Genomic DNA, 19,059 nt, shown 5'->3' with positions numbered 1-19,059 from the left:
CAATTAACCCCCTCCTGGGACCGTGAACTGTGAGCTCTTAACAGACAAAAGCATGGGCACCTCGTGCTCCATGATTTCCCCTCCCTCCCCTCTCCAACCCTCTGTAACTGGAGTTTTCTAAGGAAAAAAAATCCCATTTGAAATGAGTGAAGACGTGTGACAGTGGAAGACAACAATGGTAAACTTTTAGGGTGGAGGGCGTGCCCCCTCTGAGATGGTGTTGCGCCCCCCCTGGAGGATCGCCCCATATATTGAAGAGATCTGCATTAAAGGGATGGTGGCCTGCTGAGGCCAGCAGACCATTATTCCTGTGATTGCGTTTAAAAAAAAGCAATTTTGGTTTTTTTAATGACGCGCTCTTTCCTTAAAAAGAAAACAGGATGCATTTAACAAAAAGTAAAAATATTACAAAAATAAAAACTATTTGTTTCAGCATTCACAAAGAGGAAGGAATCCCTCTGGGACTCCTTGCTGTTTGCAAATGCCTTCGCACTACTTTTCAGCAGTCAGTAAAATATTAATGTTTTGTCATTGGATTTCGGTCACGTTTCGATAGTTTCACGGAAATGCAAAATCATTTTCATTTCGTAAATCAAAAATACTGCTTTTATATGTATGGTACTAAATGTCTTGCGTTATTATTTACTTTTCATTCATATTTTTTTACACGAACGCAGAAGTAGTGCTCTGGGTGCGCTCTCCGGAGAGCTTACCGGTGCGCGCACCCAGAGCGCCCCAGGAAAAAATGATTAAAAAATTTTTTTTTTAAAATATTATTGTAAAAAAAAAATTAAAAAATTAATACTTACACAAAACAGCAAATAAAAAAATAAAAAATTTGTAGGTTACAAACTCGATATAGAAAGGAATTAGCTTTTAAAAAACTTTTGAAATTCAGTGAAAAAACCAGAGGTTTCACAATCGTTATAGTTAGGAATTAGCATTTAAAAAACCATTGAAATTCACTGAAAAAACCATAGGTTTCACACCAGTTATAGTTAGCTGAACAGTTTACTCATACAAAACCATTGAAATTTCCACGTTATAGTTAGTTGGACTCACTATAACGCGCACGCCCGCAATCCACTGCTGATGATGTCACATATTACATCATTCATGACATGGTCAGTGGCATCACTGATGACATCACTGATGACATCTCAAATTACATCACTGATGACCTCACTGATGACATCATCCAGTGTCTGTGTGTTTTTTCAGTGAATTTCAATGGTTTTTTAAATGCTAATTCCTAACTATAACGATTGTGAAACCTCTGTTTTTTTCACTGAATATATATATATATATATCCATACTAATATAATAAAGAGAGAGCCCAAACCTTTGAGGCAGGTAATCTCAGGAACCACAGCACCAATCACAACACCCAATACAGCGTTGGAAAGGGCAGTTGCAGCAGAAGGACATAGGCTATGCAGACGCCCACCATATACATTTAAAAGGTAAAAGAACTGTGCCAGCAAAGTAGTCCCTTGTGGGCGTGTCTGCATTGTGCTGTGGGCGTGTGCTGGGGGGCGTGACAAATGCTGGGGGCGTGTGGTACGTTCCGCCCTTCATGCCATGTCTCATATTATGTGCTAATCCCACCCTGCTCCCTTTAAATACCCGTGCACCCCTTAATCATAACCCACCCTTACTCCTTAAAATACTCCAACACCCTTAAACACTAACCCATCTTAACCCTATAAATACACCCTGTACCACAAAACCCAAACCTAGCCCTGAACCCTAAAAATAGCACCTCACCCCAAAACCCAAACCTACCCCTGAACCCTAAAATACCCCTGTACCCCAAAACCCAAACCTAGCCCTGAACCCTTAAAATACCACAAAGTTGCCTGCAGTGCGGGGCCCACCAAGGTATATGCATCAGCCAACATCTTTAATGGAATATCAGCATACAGACAGCAAAGGTGCTTAGCCAATATTAAAATCCTACCCGACGCGTTTCGTGCGTTAGCACTTCCTCATGGGTGATGGGATAGTCTGAGTAAATGTCATGGTGATTAATCGGCACTTATATTAACAGAAATGTTCCCGCCCAGGTGGGCGTGGCCACTACGGTGGGCTGATGGTTATTGTAGTGCGGATAGTTATCCTCAAGTGAGTCACCATGCATGGACTCCAATTCAAAAAAAAACTCCCAAGTGGGTTGCGAGTGGCAGCTTCCCCCGCCTGAAATGCTCGGGATGATTACTCCATTTGGCATACCTTTCCCAGCGCCGCTACGCCGGTTGACATAGCAGCAGGACTGTACCGACGGTACAGCGGGGCTCTCCTCGCGGCTCAGGCTGCGCTGCAAACATCCAAACCACAAAGTTGCCTGCAGTGAGGGGCCCACCAAGGTATATGCATCAGCCAACATCTTTAATGGAATATCAGCATACAGACAGCAAAAGTGCTTCGCCAAGATTAAAATCCCACCGACGCGTTTCGTGCGTTAGCACTTCCTTATGGGTGATGGGATAGTCTGAGTAAATGTCATGGTGATTAATCGGCACTTATATTAACAAAAATGTTCCCGCCAAGGTGGGCGTGGCCACTACGGTGGCCTGATGGTTATTGTAGTGCGGATAGTTATCCTCAAGTGAGTCACCATGCATGTACTCCAATTCAAAAAATAACTCCCAAGTGGTCACCAAACATGGGGTGCACAATACTAGTTTGTGTGTAAAAATGTATTATTTTGGTTTAGAAGGGAACCCAAGGAAGCAATATGCTAGGGACCTTAGGGTAGTTATATCTATGAACAGGACACTGGTCCCTAGACAGAGCAATATCGTCAAATAAATATAGGCTAAATAGACACTATATTCTTAGTCCAGCCGGACAGATTTATTTTGTAATAAGCAATTTTTAGAATTTTTTTTAAAAAGTGTTAACAGCAGGACACCAGCCGATGTCAACTGACACACTAACGAAAGAAACAAACAAGGCAACTCAACAGTCTGTGTAGTTAATTCACAGTCAGACGATAATACAAACACACTATTGCTGGAATCAATAGGTAAATTTCAACTGCATATAGTGTGGCACAGTCGACGACGTTTCGAACCTATGGTTAATACAGGTTCATTACATATATGCCTTTCACTTTTGTAAGAATTGTAACAAGGTTAAAATGAACTTGCTCAACCCCTAGTTGGAACAATAATTGCCAAAACATATCTATCAACAAAACATGAGAATTAGATAGGAGAGAGAAAACAAAAAAACAATATCATAGATTAGGGCATTTAAAGAAATTGTACATACACACTTATTTGTAATTATAGCCTCTTCCGTGTTGCAGTTGCCACCATTAGAAACCAAACAAGTGTGACCAATGATTCATAACCAATACTAATTCAAGGCATGACTCTCCCATGCAGATCTCTCCCCTCTCCAACCCTCTGTTACTGGAGTTCTCTAAAAATTGCTTATTACAAAATAAATCTGTCCGGCTGGACTAAGAATATAGGGGCATATTATCAAGGGGGTTTATCTCCGCTTTTATGGCTTTAAAAGCCAAGAAAGCGGAGATAGAATTATCTCCTCTATTACCTAGCCATCGCTAACACCAGTTAGCGACAGCTAGTAGGAGATAGTGACCATCTTGGGCCCCACTTTGCATGTCAGTGATATTTATCACTAATGACATGCAAAAGTGGGCGTGCCAAGATGTTAGCGACTGGAAACAGTCGCTAACATCGCTATCTCCTATTACCAACTTTTGGAGATATTCGCGCTAAGCGCGAATATCTCCAAAAGCTAACACCTGCCCTGAGCAGTTCTTAGCCATGTTATCCAATGGGAGGTGGATAACATGGCTAAGAGCATTAGCTCGGTAATGCATGAATATCGCTGACTTTTCAGCGATATTCATGCATTGCGGCCGATTTTTATCGCATTTGCGATAAACCTTGGTAATACCAAGGTTTTTTTGCGATAAAAATCGCCGCAGCTCTGCGGTAAATATTTGTCTCTAACCAAGCAATAGCGATAATTATCGTTATTGCTTGGTAATATGCCCCTTAGTGTCTATTTAGCCTATATTTATTTGACGATATTGCTCTGTCTAGGGACCAGTGTCCTGTTCATATATGTAAAAATGTATTGACATAAACAGTAGACTTATGAATGTATGTATGTATGTATGTAGGCATACTTATATAGCGCAGCTGTCACCCAAAGGGCATCCTGGCGCTTTGACCACAAAACATTCCTACCGAGTCAATTACACTGCCTTCGGTAAAATATAGGTTTTGAGGTCCTTTCTAAAAGACGTGAGATCCTGCTTGCACCTTAGGGCCAGAGGTAGAGAGTTCCAAAGCTTGGCGGCCGTAAAGCTGAAGGAGCGGCCGCCCATCCTCACCCTTCTTATCTTAGGAACAGTCACCAAGAAGGCCAAGGAGGATCTCAGAAGTCTGGCAGCAGAGTACCAAGAAAAAAGACCTTGCAGTACCACTGGACCCAGCCCATGCAAGGCACTAAAGACCAAGCAAGCTGATTTAAAACAGATCCGTTTTTGCACCGGTAACCAGTGCAGGTCTGAAAGGGCAAGAGAGGACGAGGCAGACCATGGCCGCGAAAGCGGCAGTTTAGCTGCCATGTTCTGTACCCGCTGTAGCTTCATAATTAGAGTGCCGGGGGCTCCCAGAAGCAGTGCGTTGCAGTAGTCTAACCTACTGAGGATGATACTCCGCACTGCTTCCGTCCTCGCTGAATGAGAAAGTAGTGGCAGAATCTTCCGCAACATACGCAGCAGCAGCATACAGGTTGCCGTGGTTTTGTTAACGAAGGCGTCCAGCTGGAGACTAGCCCCGAGGAGGACACCTAGGTTACGGACTGAGTCTGCCGTTGCGATAGTGCCTAAGGTAGAAGATGGCCAAAGTCCCTCAGGCAGAGGGCGAGGCGTACGATCTACCGAGCAGTAGAGAACTTCAGTTTTTGCCCCATTGAACTGTAACGAGTTCTGACGCAACCAATCCGCAGCTGCTGACATGCATTGGTGAAAGGATTCCAGGGAGACCGCATCCCTGCCCTCGATGGAAAAAATAAGCTGAGTGTCATCGGCATAATTGATGACAGACATGCCGAATGACTTAATCAGACTTATTAGAGGGCGAAGGTATAAGTTGGAAAGAATCGGGCTGATTGCAGAGCCCTGCGGCACTCCCTGTTTTACCTCTCTCACCGCCGAACGAAACGGCGGCAAAGCCACAGATTGTCGCCTGTTACAGAGGTATGATGCCAGCCAGCCCAAGGCTGTGCCAGCTACCCCAGACTCCCGGAGCCTGCTTAGTAGAACCGCATGGTCCACCGTGTCGAACGCAGCCGACATGTCAAGCAACACCAGAAACGCTGCTCCTCCCATGTCGACACGCGAGCCCAGGTCGTCCAACACGGCCACCAAAGCAGACTCCGTACCGTGGGCCGGCCTAAACCCAAATTGGGCCGCGTCCAGAAGGTCGTTGGATTCAAGATAGCTGGACAGGACTCTAGTGACCAATTTCTCTAAGATTTTTATTGAGAAAGGCAAGAGTGAAATAGGCCTATAATTGGTCGGACATAAAGGGTCCAAGGTGGCTTTTTTTAGCAGTGGGGTAATTACTGCCAGTTTCCAGTTATCCGGGACCGTGGCCGTGGTCAATGACTGGCAACAAATGGAGTGGAGCGGCGGAAAGAGCTCTGCCTGGAACACCTTCCAAAACCTATGTGGCAAGGGGTCTAGCGGGGAGCCGGATGACACACCATTCGCCAACAGACAGAAATCCTCCAGGGAGGGAATAGGAAAGCAGGTCAGCCGAGGCTGTACTGCTTCCTCCCTAATCACCTCCCGAGCTACTCCGCTGACTAGTTCCAAGGAGCACAGATCAGGGTGGCTAGATAGATCAGAGGCCGAAAGTCCCGCCAAGATGGTATTAATTTTTTCCTCAAAAGCCAAGGCTAATGAGTCGCATAGTTCCTGCGAGGCCGGAATGGCAGATGTAGCACAGGCTGGGTTGGAATTCAGACAACACACTTTGTTTTGTCAATTAGATAAGTGATTTATATGTTTAAAAGCCTTTATTTGATTAACTTTATACTAAGCTAACAGTAGAGTCTGATTTCCAATTAACACTTGTTTGCTAACAATGCTTCATCAGGGCTTTAAAACAATTAAATAATGTATCAACATATGAAGCTGTACTTAATCCATACATTCATTTGATCATGAAGAGGATTGTTTTATGTATCTTTTTTGTGTTTTACACATAAAATGAAAGTGCTACGATTTTCTTATTGAGAAAAGGGACGTGATAAAACTAGAACATCACTGCCTGCCATGGATTGTCAATCACCTTTCTTCAACAAAAAGACTTTTTAATTCCACAGAAAATTTATGGTCCTCTGCACTCTAATACAAACTCAATAGTTGGTGCACAATCACTCGATGGTTGACTGTTAGGTGTCAGACGCGTTTTAAGGACAGAAGTGGAACTTCTTGACTTTAAAGACGGGCTGCAGATTATTCTAGACAAAGTTGTCATGCAGCTCTACTACTTCTTGAACAATCTGCAACCTGTGGCACTATTTACAATGACATTCTAATTGAATGGATTCGGTTGAAATATCAGAATCTGCACTAAACTGTGTTCTCATTTGATCATTTCTCCAAAACCCAAGTCTGCAGTTAAGCATTGGGTCAGTTACCCCATGCCATCTTTCAACTTCTTTTGACTTTATCAGGGTGCTTAGGAGAGGTACCTTGACATTCCTGTTGAGGGCCTCTCTCTCTATTCATTACAAATGCTTGTGTTTTCCAGGGCCAGGGCAAGACTGATTCCTCAACATTTAAGGCCCTGGAACCACTTACTGCCTTCCTTCCTTACCTAGAGTAGTATGTGTTTCCCAATCCCATGTGCTGAAAGATCTAACTATAATAAAACAAGATATCTTTGACACAAAAGATATAGCATCTTTAGGTCATCCCCCACCACATTACATTTAAAAATGCTGATCTGCATGGGTCACACACCATGCTACAGAGGAAGGATAGAAGGGTGTCACTGTTTTATGTAAATTGTCCCTCGCAACTTTGGAATCTAGGGGCTACTAGATTATATGAAGGTGATAGTTTCTCTAGCAGCCTTTCCAATTTTCAATAATCTCATCTGAGAAGTCTTTATGGGTCCAAAATGTTGTTACCTATGCCTTTTCAAAGCCATAAAGCTGACACATACTTTCTGCATGATTATTTACAATTCCATATTCATCACTTTTTTATTCATTCAATTTACAGTGATGTGAGAACGAAACAATGCCACCTTAAGTTTCTATGGCATTACATACTAAGAAGACTGATCTAGTACTCATCAAGTTCTAACAATATATACTATATACATCTAATCTCAGATGACAAAAATGAAACACAAATTTCACTTAGTCATTATTTATTTGAAAATCAGCCAATATTCAGATGCCACATGTGGAAAAACTGCGCCCCTTGATTCAGAAGCATGTGGCACTAGCTTTTGCACAATAACTTAAAGTTAACTTTTGCAGTAAGATTTTAACAGCTTGTCAAATTATATGGGAGGAATGAATTCTGGCCATTCTAATTAAGCATAGCTAAATCTTATTCTCAATGCTCTTAATATCCAGTCCCATAAACAACAATATTGTAGGGATGCTGCTAGGTAATAGTATGTGTTTGGGAACAGAATTCTCCATAATTTGTAACTTGCTGGTTAGCTCACATAGTGCTGGTGAAAGGGAGTGGGTTCTAAATACATTAACTGTTTGTATAATCATGCTACCATCCAATCTTTTTGAAAACCATAGCAACCGTATTTAAAAGGCCATGTCAATTTTATTAATGTGCTTTCCCCAACAAATCTTCTATTGACTACATAGTATACATTTTTTAAAAATCAATTCAACCACTAGTCGGCCCAAGAAATGTACTTTAACATGTCTTTGTGGGTAAAACAAAGCCATACACTGGACTTTCCCACAATTAATGGTTATCCCCTTTCATCGCAACCGGCGCAAATGTATTAAGAATCTTCTGAATCACCATCGATTTTTGGGAAATTGCTCGCTTATTACTTCACACTTACCTTTTTCCTATCCTCAAACTAACTTTCGCCCGAGCGCCACAATGTCTTCAGATATTTTCCTCTGATTCTTTTCTGAGAAGACCTCAGAGTGTTCATTGTTTGAAGAATAGAGTCTTGCAAAGACAACTACCATCATTTTGTTGGCCCGAGGTCACTCTTGGTATAGGTGGTTCCTAGCTTCTCGGTGCCCAGTCTCCTAGCGATTGCTGTTGTCTGGTGTTGCTGCAGTTCACAGAACTGAGTGTGAATGAACTATGTGTAGTGCCATAAAAAAATTAAATGCATTTCACAGAGGAGGATAGATGAGGGGCACTGATGAATCAGGGGATTCATGGATTAATCAACACAGACAAAACTGAGGTGCTGAACTTCGGGAACAAATTCGGGAACAACTCCTAGTGGACCTCCGAACTAGGGCCTTCACCACACCGACCGACCATGTCCGCAACCTAAGCATCATCCTGAACAGCAAACTCACCATGAAAAGCCAGATCAATGCAGTCTTGTACGCTAGCTTCCTCACGCTTTGCATGCTCTGGAAAGTCTTCAAAAAGCTCCCCATCAACACCAAACGAACCGTCACTAAAGCCCCAGTCAGCAGCCAGATGAACTATGGAAACGCACTCTATGTAGGAATCAACTTTCATCTCCTGAAGAGACTGCTGACCATATCGAACGCAGCAACCAGACTCATCTTCAACCCCCGCAAATGAACCCAGATCACTCCCCACCTCAAAAATCTCCACTGGTATCCCAATTAGAAGAGATGCCAATTAAAGATGCTGATCGATTCTGTCAAAGGCCCTCCATGATCAAGGAATACATCAACCGCCGCCTGAACTTCCACCGACCCTCCGGACACCTGCGCTCTCTCCCTCGCTCACACCCCCACATCTTCCGAAGCTGCCAAGTCCTGGGACGGCCTTCCCCTTCACTCCGCATCTCACCTTCTCTTCTAGAGTTCAGGAAGGGGGACTCAAAACCCGGCTGTTCAACCGTTCAACCCGAAGCGGCAGCTCTCAGTGACTGGATACCCTTGAGGTTGATTAGCCGTGCTTTACAAGTCCTGTTTGATTGTTTGAGAAGGAAGATTGGGGAGGGGGCATAAAAACAAACTGTTGCACCTGAAACTATCAGCGCTAAAACTGCCCCTACATGTGTGTGTGCCATTGCACATTGACTCTGCAGCCATGGTGAGCATGTTTTCAACTTCATCCTATCACCTTCCAAAATAATCAGAATGAATATCATTATTTGCCCAAAATCAGCAAGTTATCACTTTTGAGGCATGGTTGTAGCATCCTCTTCTCCAACAAAAAAAAAAAACAATCAGTTGTATGAAGATATTATCAATTATTTAATTTATTTTTTATGTCTGATTTGAACTCACTACCCTGGAGGCGATGTACCAGAGAAATTATACATGTCTATTTAATCTATTTTGTGTTTTGAGTCCTTTGTTCCCCGTATACATTGTTCATTTTTTCCGTTTGACAGTTGTAATTGCTGTTTGTCCTTCACTTTGAAACCCTTTCAGGAGCCTCGAGAAAGCTATGCAGTGCCCATGAGTAGCTGGCAAGATAAGAATGAGATGCTACAGCGTGACCGTGAGAGCCTGCAGTGTACTGTGGAGAGGTCCTTGGACGCAGTGCAGAAGCATTCGGGAACTCAATGGGATGGCCACCAGGAAGCAATACAAGGGCACACAAATGAAGACAGGTGACGTTTTCTTCTGAATCCATTAGCCCTCCCTTTCATAGAAACCTAGCAGACCGCTTTATAACAAAGAGTCATTCAGATAGGTAATACAGCCATCTTTTATTTGTAGCAGTGTATAGTGCAATAGCGAGCGCTGTGTAAATAACTAAAGTTTAAAAAATACATATATTTTTATTGGTTTTTCAAAGTATTAACCTTTCAATACAAGCATGAATAGCCCATCATTTTTTATGTGTTTGAGATGCAAGGGAAACATACATCCAGCAGGCGTAATATGTCGGTGAAGAATATATCTTGCATAAGATTACCGTTTAATAATAGGTGACTTCTTATATCTATCTTAACAATTGCGCTAATGAGGCTCTAACGTCATACCTTTGCCTCGGTTTTCGAGAGCCTTATCTTTTACCTTAACCGTGCAGCAAAGAAGGTTAAGGTTAATGATAATCCATGGTATCCTGTAGCTTTTTAACCATCTAGTAATAGGGATTGTACTAATCTATGCCATGTGCTGCCTATTTTCATATAGTTTTAGGCAATACCTCTCAAGTGAGATAATAAAAGAGAAAAAGTGAAGAAAGAAAAGACAAAAACAAGGGAGAGTAGAACAACAAACAATAACTCCAAAAAGGAAAGAAAAAGGAACACCCTGTGGGTTTAGGTGTCTAGCGAGCGGGCGGGGGTCGGCTGCGTTTTATGTGACCCGGCGGGCCGTCAAGGTTATAGGTGAGCATGTCAGTGAGGGAAGAGAAGTTCTATGGCAACATCTAGTTCCCAGGGTTATCTAGACCATGCATGGAGATTCCTATGGGGTACATCTATTTCTTTTGGAGTGGGGGTGCTAGGGACGACCCATGTCCTTGTCTAAACTGGATTATTGTTAATCTCATCTGGAGGGTGGGCGGGCCCACGGTACATCTCTTCAATTCTCAGCTAGAATCTTACCAGGTGAGCTCCGCTACCGGCTGCCTATGCGCAATTGGAGGACTCTTGACTATTTGTGGGTGATATGAAGACCCATCCCCCATTCCCCATCCCCTTGACCTCTCCTCTGTGTTCCCATGCCTCAAGCACCTCTGTCCACAGGCCAGCCAGTGGGTGCCTCTGTATGTCCCGGGCATCCTCTCTCAACATTGCTTGTTCCTCTGCTGCAGCCCATTTGTCTGGTGCCCAAAGTGCGATTGTCAGGCTTATCCTAGCTGTCCATCTTGGCGCTATCTGTCTGCGGGGTAGCATAAAAGCCATGTCCGCAAATCTGGTACCAGCTTTATGTGTCTTCGGTCTGGTAAACAGGTCCAAAAGGCACACCTCTGATGTACAAGGGAGCTTACGGGCCAGTACATCATTAATCGTGTCCACCACCACATTCTAAAATGTCTGCAACCCAGAGCAGCTCCATGTCATATGTTCGAAGTCTGCCCCCAGCAATCCACATCTAGCGCATGCTCTCAGCTCCTCACCATATATTACGTGCAGCCTGTGTGGTGTTCAATATGTCATATTGACATCATTTTATTGAGTGTATTTAAATCTTGTGTTTCTGGACATGCGTTGGGGCTCGCCATAATCTTCTCCCATTCAAGACCCCGTAAATCTCTACCAAGTAAGAACTCCCACTATTTTCTCAGTCTCACAAGTGGTCCTAGGACCATTCCTAGTAGTGCTCAATAGAGCCATTTCACTAGGTGTTTCGCAGAACCCAAAGTCACCAATGCCTGAAGGTTTTTCATGTTGTTAATCTCTTGCCGACTGTCAGGCCATATGACCCCAAAAGTTCATACTAGTGTATGATACATGAAAAAATGCCCTGGGGGTAAATCATTCAGTTCTATCAATTCGTCCAGTGGAGAAAGCATCCCCAGTTGATAGCAATTCCCCAACATAATCAGTCCCACCCTGGTCCCGTTCAGCTGTTGACCTGTAAATGGAGAAATGGCAAATACTATTTTGGCAGTCCCACCAGTGTTAAGTTCAGGGTATACAGGGGAGTCCCAACTGTCTTTTTCAGGCATCTCTGCCAACACTGCAATGCTACCTTCAAAAATATTCCCGGTTCGGAGATCGCCACCTTCAGAGCCATGCGTCATGCCAGCAACAGCTCTTGGTTGCTTGTTAGTCCAATGGACCCCAGTTCTGAGGTTCATCTAGCCACTGAGATATATACTAAAGTTTAGCAGATAGATAACAGATAATGCAATTCATAGTCAGGGGCCCAAGGCCCCATCGCCTGGGGTCTTTGGAGTATTGCCAAGGAGGCCCTATTACGACCTCCATCCCTTATCAGATCTCATGGCAGCAAGTCCAGTTGATTGAACCAGGATGGTGTTATCTTCACTAGAAGGTTAAGGAATAAATATAACAGCCTGGGCAGCAAAATCATTTTAGACATTTTAGACAAAGAAATTCTTGCCATTATTGATAATTTCATGGTTCTCAAGAACTATACACTAAGCGAGCGAAATCCTGGTTCAAGATTACCCTCTCTGAGTTTCGGTAAGGTGTGAAATACCGGAATTTCTAAATGTTGGAATGTAAGAGGAGCCCATTTCAGACTTCGGGGCATATAATGTAACATTCCCTCTGTTATAGGGAACACATTTTATTGCTCTTATTAACCCTAAGCATGGCAAGGACTGCAAATCCTTTGAGTAGGTGCATTACATTCATGACACCCTGTTGGTTGTCACTTAAGTACAGCAGCAGGCTATCCGCATATAAGGAGCCAATGTGCTCCCTTCTATCTACCACCATCCCATGGCCCGATCCTCTCTGGCAGACAAGTTCCACCAGCGGCTCAATGGCCAGAGCAAACAGGAGGGGAGAAAGAGGACACCCCTGCCTAGTCCCCCGATAAATTTAATATGCGGTGGAGACAACCGCTCCTTTTCTAATCCTACCCGTGAGAGGAAGTGTACAAAAACCGGACCCATCTGGACCATTTCTCACTTAGCTCCATCTTTAGCCTAACTACCTGTAGGAAATCCCATCTCACTGAGTCAAAAGCTATTTCAAGCCCGTTTGGGCTCGCGACGATACACCGGTGGTATAGGATATGATATAGTCGGTGAAGATTTAGGGACGTGGACCTTTCTGTTATGAAGCTATTTTGATCCTTATGAATAAAGCGTGATGCTAACACCTTACTAAGAATCTTAAAGTCCATGTTCAACATAGACAGAGGGCAGAAATAAGATGTGCATGCATCGTTTTGTTTAGGAGAGGTATCAGCCGAGCATCTTTGGTGGATGCAGGAAATGTGACCAGCCTCAGTGAATCAGCATATAAAGCCTCCAGTCTGGTGGCCAAGTCAGCTGTGAAAATTGTAAAAAACACAGTTGATGGACAGAATGTAGAACAATGTCATGCATTCACCCCAGTACAAGGATCTGGGCCTAAATCCATCGTTTTTTTTGCACTCCACACCACCCTGGGTTAGACACTGGCTATATGCAAATCAGCTCTGACCCTGTGCCTCATGGGAACAGTCCAGTCCGAACTACCAAGCCATGTCTTTCCCAGACAGGAATCTAGCATCCAAGGACCGGTTGCTGGCTATCAGCCTTCATCAGTGTAATGGCTGGATTTTCTGAGTAGGTGGGATCAGCCCCCAGGGGCCCCTCCAACCCAGCCAGAACGTACTCACCTTCCCTCCTCAGGACCACCTATCCAGGCACCTGGTACCTACCTGAGGATGGGGAACTCGCAATATACAAGCTCATATTATTAAAAACACCACTAAATCTATAGGGATACTAAGAATACTCACTGATTACTAGGGATATCCATACCCTACACCACACTTATTCACATCAGTTGGTCTCGCGGCCACTCAGACCCAGACCGATCTACCCTAGGGCAGATATTGCGCACAATCCGGTGCGACTACACATGGGCCTGCAGAACCCAATGCTCCCTTTTCCAAACGACCAACAATCCTGTCGATCTACGCGCTAGTTCGACCCCCTAACGCCCTCACTTATTCAAGCCACAATCTAGTGGGTATCCACACTGATCTCCTACTCAGTGTTCTCACTAACGCCGCATATCAACGACGACCACATTCCTATGAACACCTATACATATATATATATATATTGGGAAGTCTCTTCACTAAGGGTCTGCTACTACAATATTAGGAGTTAGCCAATTAATATCATGCATCCCCTATTCTTGGCATCATAGGTCCACTCACTCCCTATTTATGTGATCACCACTTACCTGATTGGGATTACTCATCCATTCACGTGCCTAGTAACTACCTAGGAGCTACATTTACCTATATTGACCAAAAATATGAAGCGCATGGCAGTTCATTAATAAACTGGGGGTCTCTTTAATCACAACAATATAGATACATACACAGATCTAACAAAGACTATAGGTAGAACACTTCGCTGAAAGAGAAAAGATTAAACATAACAGGAACACTCCGCTGAAAGGGGAAAAGATTAGCAATGCAAAAGCCTAGGGAATAAAGATAAGATTAAGATGCAAGTGTAAAGTAAATTAATATAACAGGAACGCCTTCACCTTATTAGTGTGTAGTCTTGTTCTAGCTGTCATCTGGGTTCCTCTCTCGTCTGTGCCTTGGCTCATCTCAGACTCTCTCTCTCTCCTGCACTCTTGGGTACACCTCTGCGCTGATCGCTCTGTCTCTGGACTCCTCTCCCCCACGCAAACTGTCTCCACCTTCCAGATTCAGTCTTAATGGTTCCTGCCGCTCTGATCACCGTTCATTCCACTAGCTTATTCACTCTGTCTCTGCGCCAATGTCCAATTAACTCCATCTGCTCCCATAGGTTAGTCCACGATCTCTCCTCTGTCTCTTCTAAAAGGCATTACTTCAGACTCCAGCTATTCACACCTCCTCCTGATAAGCAACTGCTTCTGACTGCTTCCTTCAGTTCCAGCTCACTATTCAACTCAGCTCTTCTCCAGCTTGAACCCTCTCTCTCTCTCTGCCAACTCCACTCCACTGCTTTCCACTCCTCCACCTTAACACGACTCCCTCTCTCTCCTTGACTCTCTGCTTGACTCCCTCTGCTTGACTGACTGGCTCCGCCTCTGCACTTCACTGATATAGAATGCTGTTTCCTCATGGAAAGTTCCAGCCATCAGCCTGCCGCCCACCAGATCTCTGCACCTCCCCGTACCAAGGACACGTTCCCAGCTGGCCAGCCTGAAGTTGTGTCTTCGGAGTGGGGAAAAATACATTCCTTCGATAAGGGCCAGCCTGAACCGGTTCTCTCCAAGCGAACAACAGCCTTAACTATAAACTTTGCCTTTGCCCTGAAAAGCCTCTCAGCTTCATCAAGATGGAGTCCCTCTAGCTCTAGGCCTGTAGGCCTGAAAGGGGTGAAATGCTCCTCAGCTCTGTCAGAATACCTACATAAACCATACCAATGTGTCTAATATGTCAAAGCCAATAGGCAATAGACAGGTTAAAGTCAAGAATAAAGGCATATTAAGCAGCTATCCTCTTCTAGGTCTGGAAAAAGGGCTTAAAAGGGCCAACACAGGCTAAGAATACCTATACTAGATGCGAGCAAGATTAATGATCTATATCACTGCTAAATAAAGCCAAAAACTCTGCCATTACAATCAGCCTGGATAGCTTGACTCCAGTGGTGTGGAGAGCCTGGGACTCACGTCTGAGTTTACCCAGCACACTCGGGGTGAAGATTGTAAAAAACACAGTTGATGGACAGAACGTAGAAAAATGTCATACATTCACCCCAGTACAAGGATCTGGGCCTAAATCCATCGTTTTTTTGCACTCCACACCACCCTGGGTTAGACACTGGCTATATGCAAATCAGCTCTGACCCTTTGCCTCATGGGAACAGTCCAGTCCGAACTACCAAGCCATGTCTTTCCCAGACCGGAATCAAGCATTTAAGGACCGGTTTCTGGCTATCAGCCTTCATCAGCCTGGATAGCTTGACTCCAGTGGTGTGGAGAGCCTGGGACTCACGTCTGAGTATACCCAGCACACTCGGTGTGAAAATTGTAAAAAACACAGTTGATGGACAGAATGTAGAACAATGTCATACATTCACCTGCAAGTCATCTGTGAAGGCATCATAATTTGTTGCAGAGAGTCCATCTGGATCAGGAGTCTTCCCAGTAGTCATGCTCTTGATCGCTGCTCTGATGTCCTGTACTGTCACAAGGCCTCCCAGATCCTCTCTGCATGGCGGTTCAATCGTGGCCACGGGCTAGGGGGCTAGGAACTCCTATTGCCTCCAGTTGTAGCACCTCTGGGACTGGTGAAGTGTTTCATAGTAATCTCGGAAAGTTGCACAAATGGCTCCTGGAGAATAGAGTGGCATACCTTCAGCCGACAAGAGTTGCGTAAATTGTGCTCCCCGAGCCTCAGGGCGAACCAGCCATGCCAAAAGTTACTATTCCCACTCCAGTGGGTGCTACAGTAGGGAAAGCGTTGGATAGCGTAGGGGTTAAAATTACTAATCCCACTCCAGTGGGTGCAACAGTACGGAAAGCGCTGGATAGCGTAGGGGTTAAAATTACTATTCCCACTCCAGTGGGTGCAACAGTAGGGAAAGCGTTGGATAGCGTAGGGGTTAAAATTACTATTCCCACTCCAGTGGGTGCAACTGTAGGGAAAGCGTTGGATAGCGTAGGGGTTAAAATTACTATTCCAACTCCAGTGGGTGCTACAGTAGGGAAAGCGTTGGATAGCGTAGGGGTAAAAATTACTATTCCCACTCCAGTGAGTGCAACAGTATAAAAAGGCAAAATTTCATAATTAATTATAATTTTTAGAAATATTAGTACCAAGTAAATTTATTTTCCTATACCAATAACTTTTATTTACCAATTAATTTTAATTTCATGGACAATTATTAATTAATTAAACAATGTAATTAATTTACTTACTTAATTAATTAATTATTAAATTACTTCTCACCCTATTACCCTATAAACCCACTACCCCCTACTGTAACTAATTTACTATAAATTAATTATTTATCAATTAATCAATTATTATTAATTACCAATTATTTATTAGGTAATTACCAATTATTAATTATTTTACAATTATTATTAATTTACATAATTAATTAATTATATTTAAATGACTTCCCACCCTATTCCCCTATAAACCCACTACCGGCTACTGAAACTAATTTACTGTAAATTAATTATTAATCAATTAATCAATTATTAATAATTACCAATTATTTTTTATTTAATTACCAATTATTAATTATTTTACAATTAATATTAATTTACATAATTATTTAATTATATTTAAATTACTTCCCACCCTATTCCCCTATAAACCCACTACCCGCTACAGATTTAAATTACACAATTATTAAAAATTAGTAAAAACTTACCTTATTTTCCATTTTCTTTTGTCTATATTCTATCTAGTCGATATTATGTCTAGTCTATATTTTTGATTCGATATTTTGGCTATTAATATCGATATAACTCGATATTTTTGTAGTCTATATTATGTCTGGTCGATATTCTGTCTAGTCTATATTTTTTCCTCGATATTATGTCCAGTCTATATTTTGGATTCGATATTATGTCTGTTTACCAGTGGGCACAAATATACACAGAGCTACACTGCACATGGGACACAGAAGAACAGGCACTTGCTCTACACCGAAGTGCTGGTAAACTGTTCGCTGTATACAGAGGAATAGCCACGCTCTGTACAGAGTGTACTTGCTGCACACAGAGATACAAACGTGCCTGTACCCAGATACACAGGCACTTTCCATCTACGGAAACGCAGGCACAGGATCTAAAGGTACTCAGTGGTACAGAACACTCATAAAATGAGGCACTCACAGTACACAAAGATACAGGGCCAGATCACAACACATTTTGGCTGGTGCTGTTTAATGCCATTGGTGATAAGTTAAGGCAGTGCTTGTTCCAAACACCTTCTATCACCGTATTATGAAACATTAGAGGGAGGTTTAAAAAAAAAATATTCACTTACCTGATCGCCGTGTCTCTCCTCTGTCTCCCCCATGTTGTTTGTCCCTCTGCTCCGGCCAGAAGAAGGAAGCACCCAGGTTCCCTTGAGCCAATCACAATGCTGCAATGCAGCGTTGTGATTAGTCTGAGCGCTGCGGTTTGGCATTCAGATGGGGAATGGGAGCCTTGACATGTTCTACACCCATGCTGTAGTTCTTCCTCTGTGGAGAACATGCAAAGTGCGCATGACGGTTTGACCAGGCCAAGACGGCCGGCTAAACCATCATGCGCACTTTAGAGTGCAGAAACCACTCCCACACCCTCGTCACAGAAGCCCGGCCTGCCCCCTCCCGAACCTTGCGGATACTAAAAATAAAATGATAATAGCTAATGTTATTATAATAAAATATTATCTTTCACACTGCTCCGTGAGCAATGGGGCGATGCTCCTCTGCCTTAGAGGAGGAGCCACCACTGTAGGCATAGAAGGAAAGTGGACACCCATGAGGGGAGTTCTCACCCACTCTAGCAATGAGAAAGCTATGAAAGTGGCTGAAAGTGGCCACAATCTTTGTAGCTTAAGCTACTGTACTAACATTTTGAGAAAGGCTGCAATAGATAAACTTGCTGTTACTGACACCATTCTGATGAGTTTTCTTTACACAGCCAATACTCCACAGCTTCTGTTGGCTCCTCCCACTATAGCCGGAAGCTGTGTACACATCTTTTCTGTAAAAGGATGCTGCGGCCTAACTGGAGATGGTTTTCATTTGTTTTTTTCAGTTCCAAGACATAACACATTGTAATAAGATCGCTGAATTCACTTGGGCTTTTTACACAAGGAAGTCAATGGAACTATTGACATAGAAAGAGGACTCTGTTCACTCTGCTTCTTGCCCCAAGTAATGCCTTTGTGAGCAGTACTTCGAAATAGAAAAAAAATACCTAAAAAAACAAGCTGAAAAAGGGAAAGTTGATGGTGTGGTGATGGGGAAAGATAAGTTGACAGCGCATGGGTGTGTGGGCTTTGTAAGTTGGTGACCTGGGGTGTAGGAATAAATATTGAAAAGCAAGTGGCCCACTAGCAGAGTGCAGCAGCTGGACTCGTACAAAATTAAAAGAAAAGTTACATTTAAAAATAAAGCATTGGGGTGGGGCATAAGGAGGAGAACTGAGTAAGCCATGCGCTCCCATAGAGTACTAAAGAAAAAATTTCAAATAGTCCCCTCACATCAACAATGGAAGAAAACAACATTTCTAATCAAAACAAAGA

The 19,059-nt window shown here is 43.3% G+C and overlaps 1 protein-coding gene across 1 annotated transcript in view; it reads left to right on the top strand.

Annotated features, from left to right (window-relative positions):
- The window catches only part of DEUP1 (deuterosome assembly protein 1), a 388,243-nt gene that overhangs the window by 270,699 nt on the left and 98,485 nt on the right, over positions 1–19,059 (top strand). Inside the window, exon 12 of the mRNA XM_086935316.1 lies at positions 9,643–9,824. Within this exon, the coding sequence (XP_086791442.1) occupies positions 9,643–9,824 (182 nt within the window). The remainder of the gene's footprint in view (positions 1–9,642; positions 9,825–19,059) is intronic.

Source organism: Lissotriton vulgaris, chromosome 8, assembly GCF_964263255.1.
Source record: "Lissotriton vulgaris chromosome 8, aLisVul1.2, whole genome shotgun sequence".
NCBI classification, from domain to species: domain Eukaryota; kingdom Metazoa; phylum Chordata; class Amphibia; order Caudata; family Salamandridae; genus Lissotriton; species Lissotriton vulgaris.
This window is presented reverse-complemented; position numbering and strand designations above follow the sequence as displayed.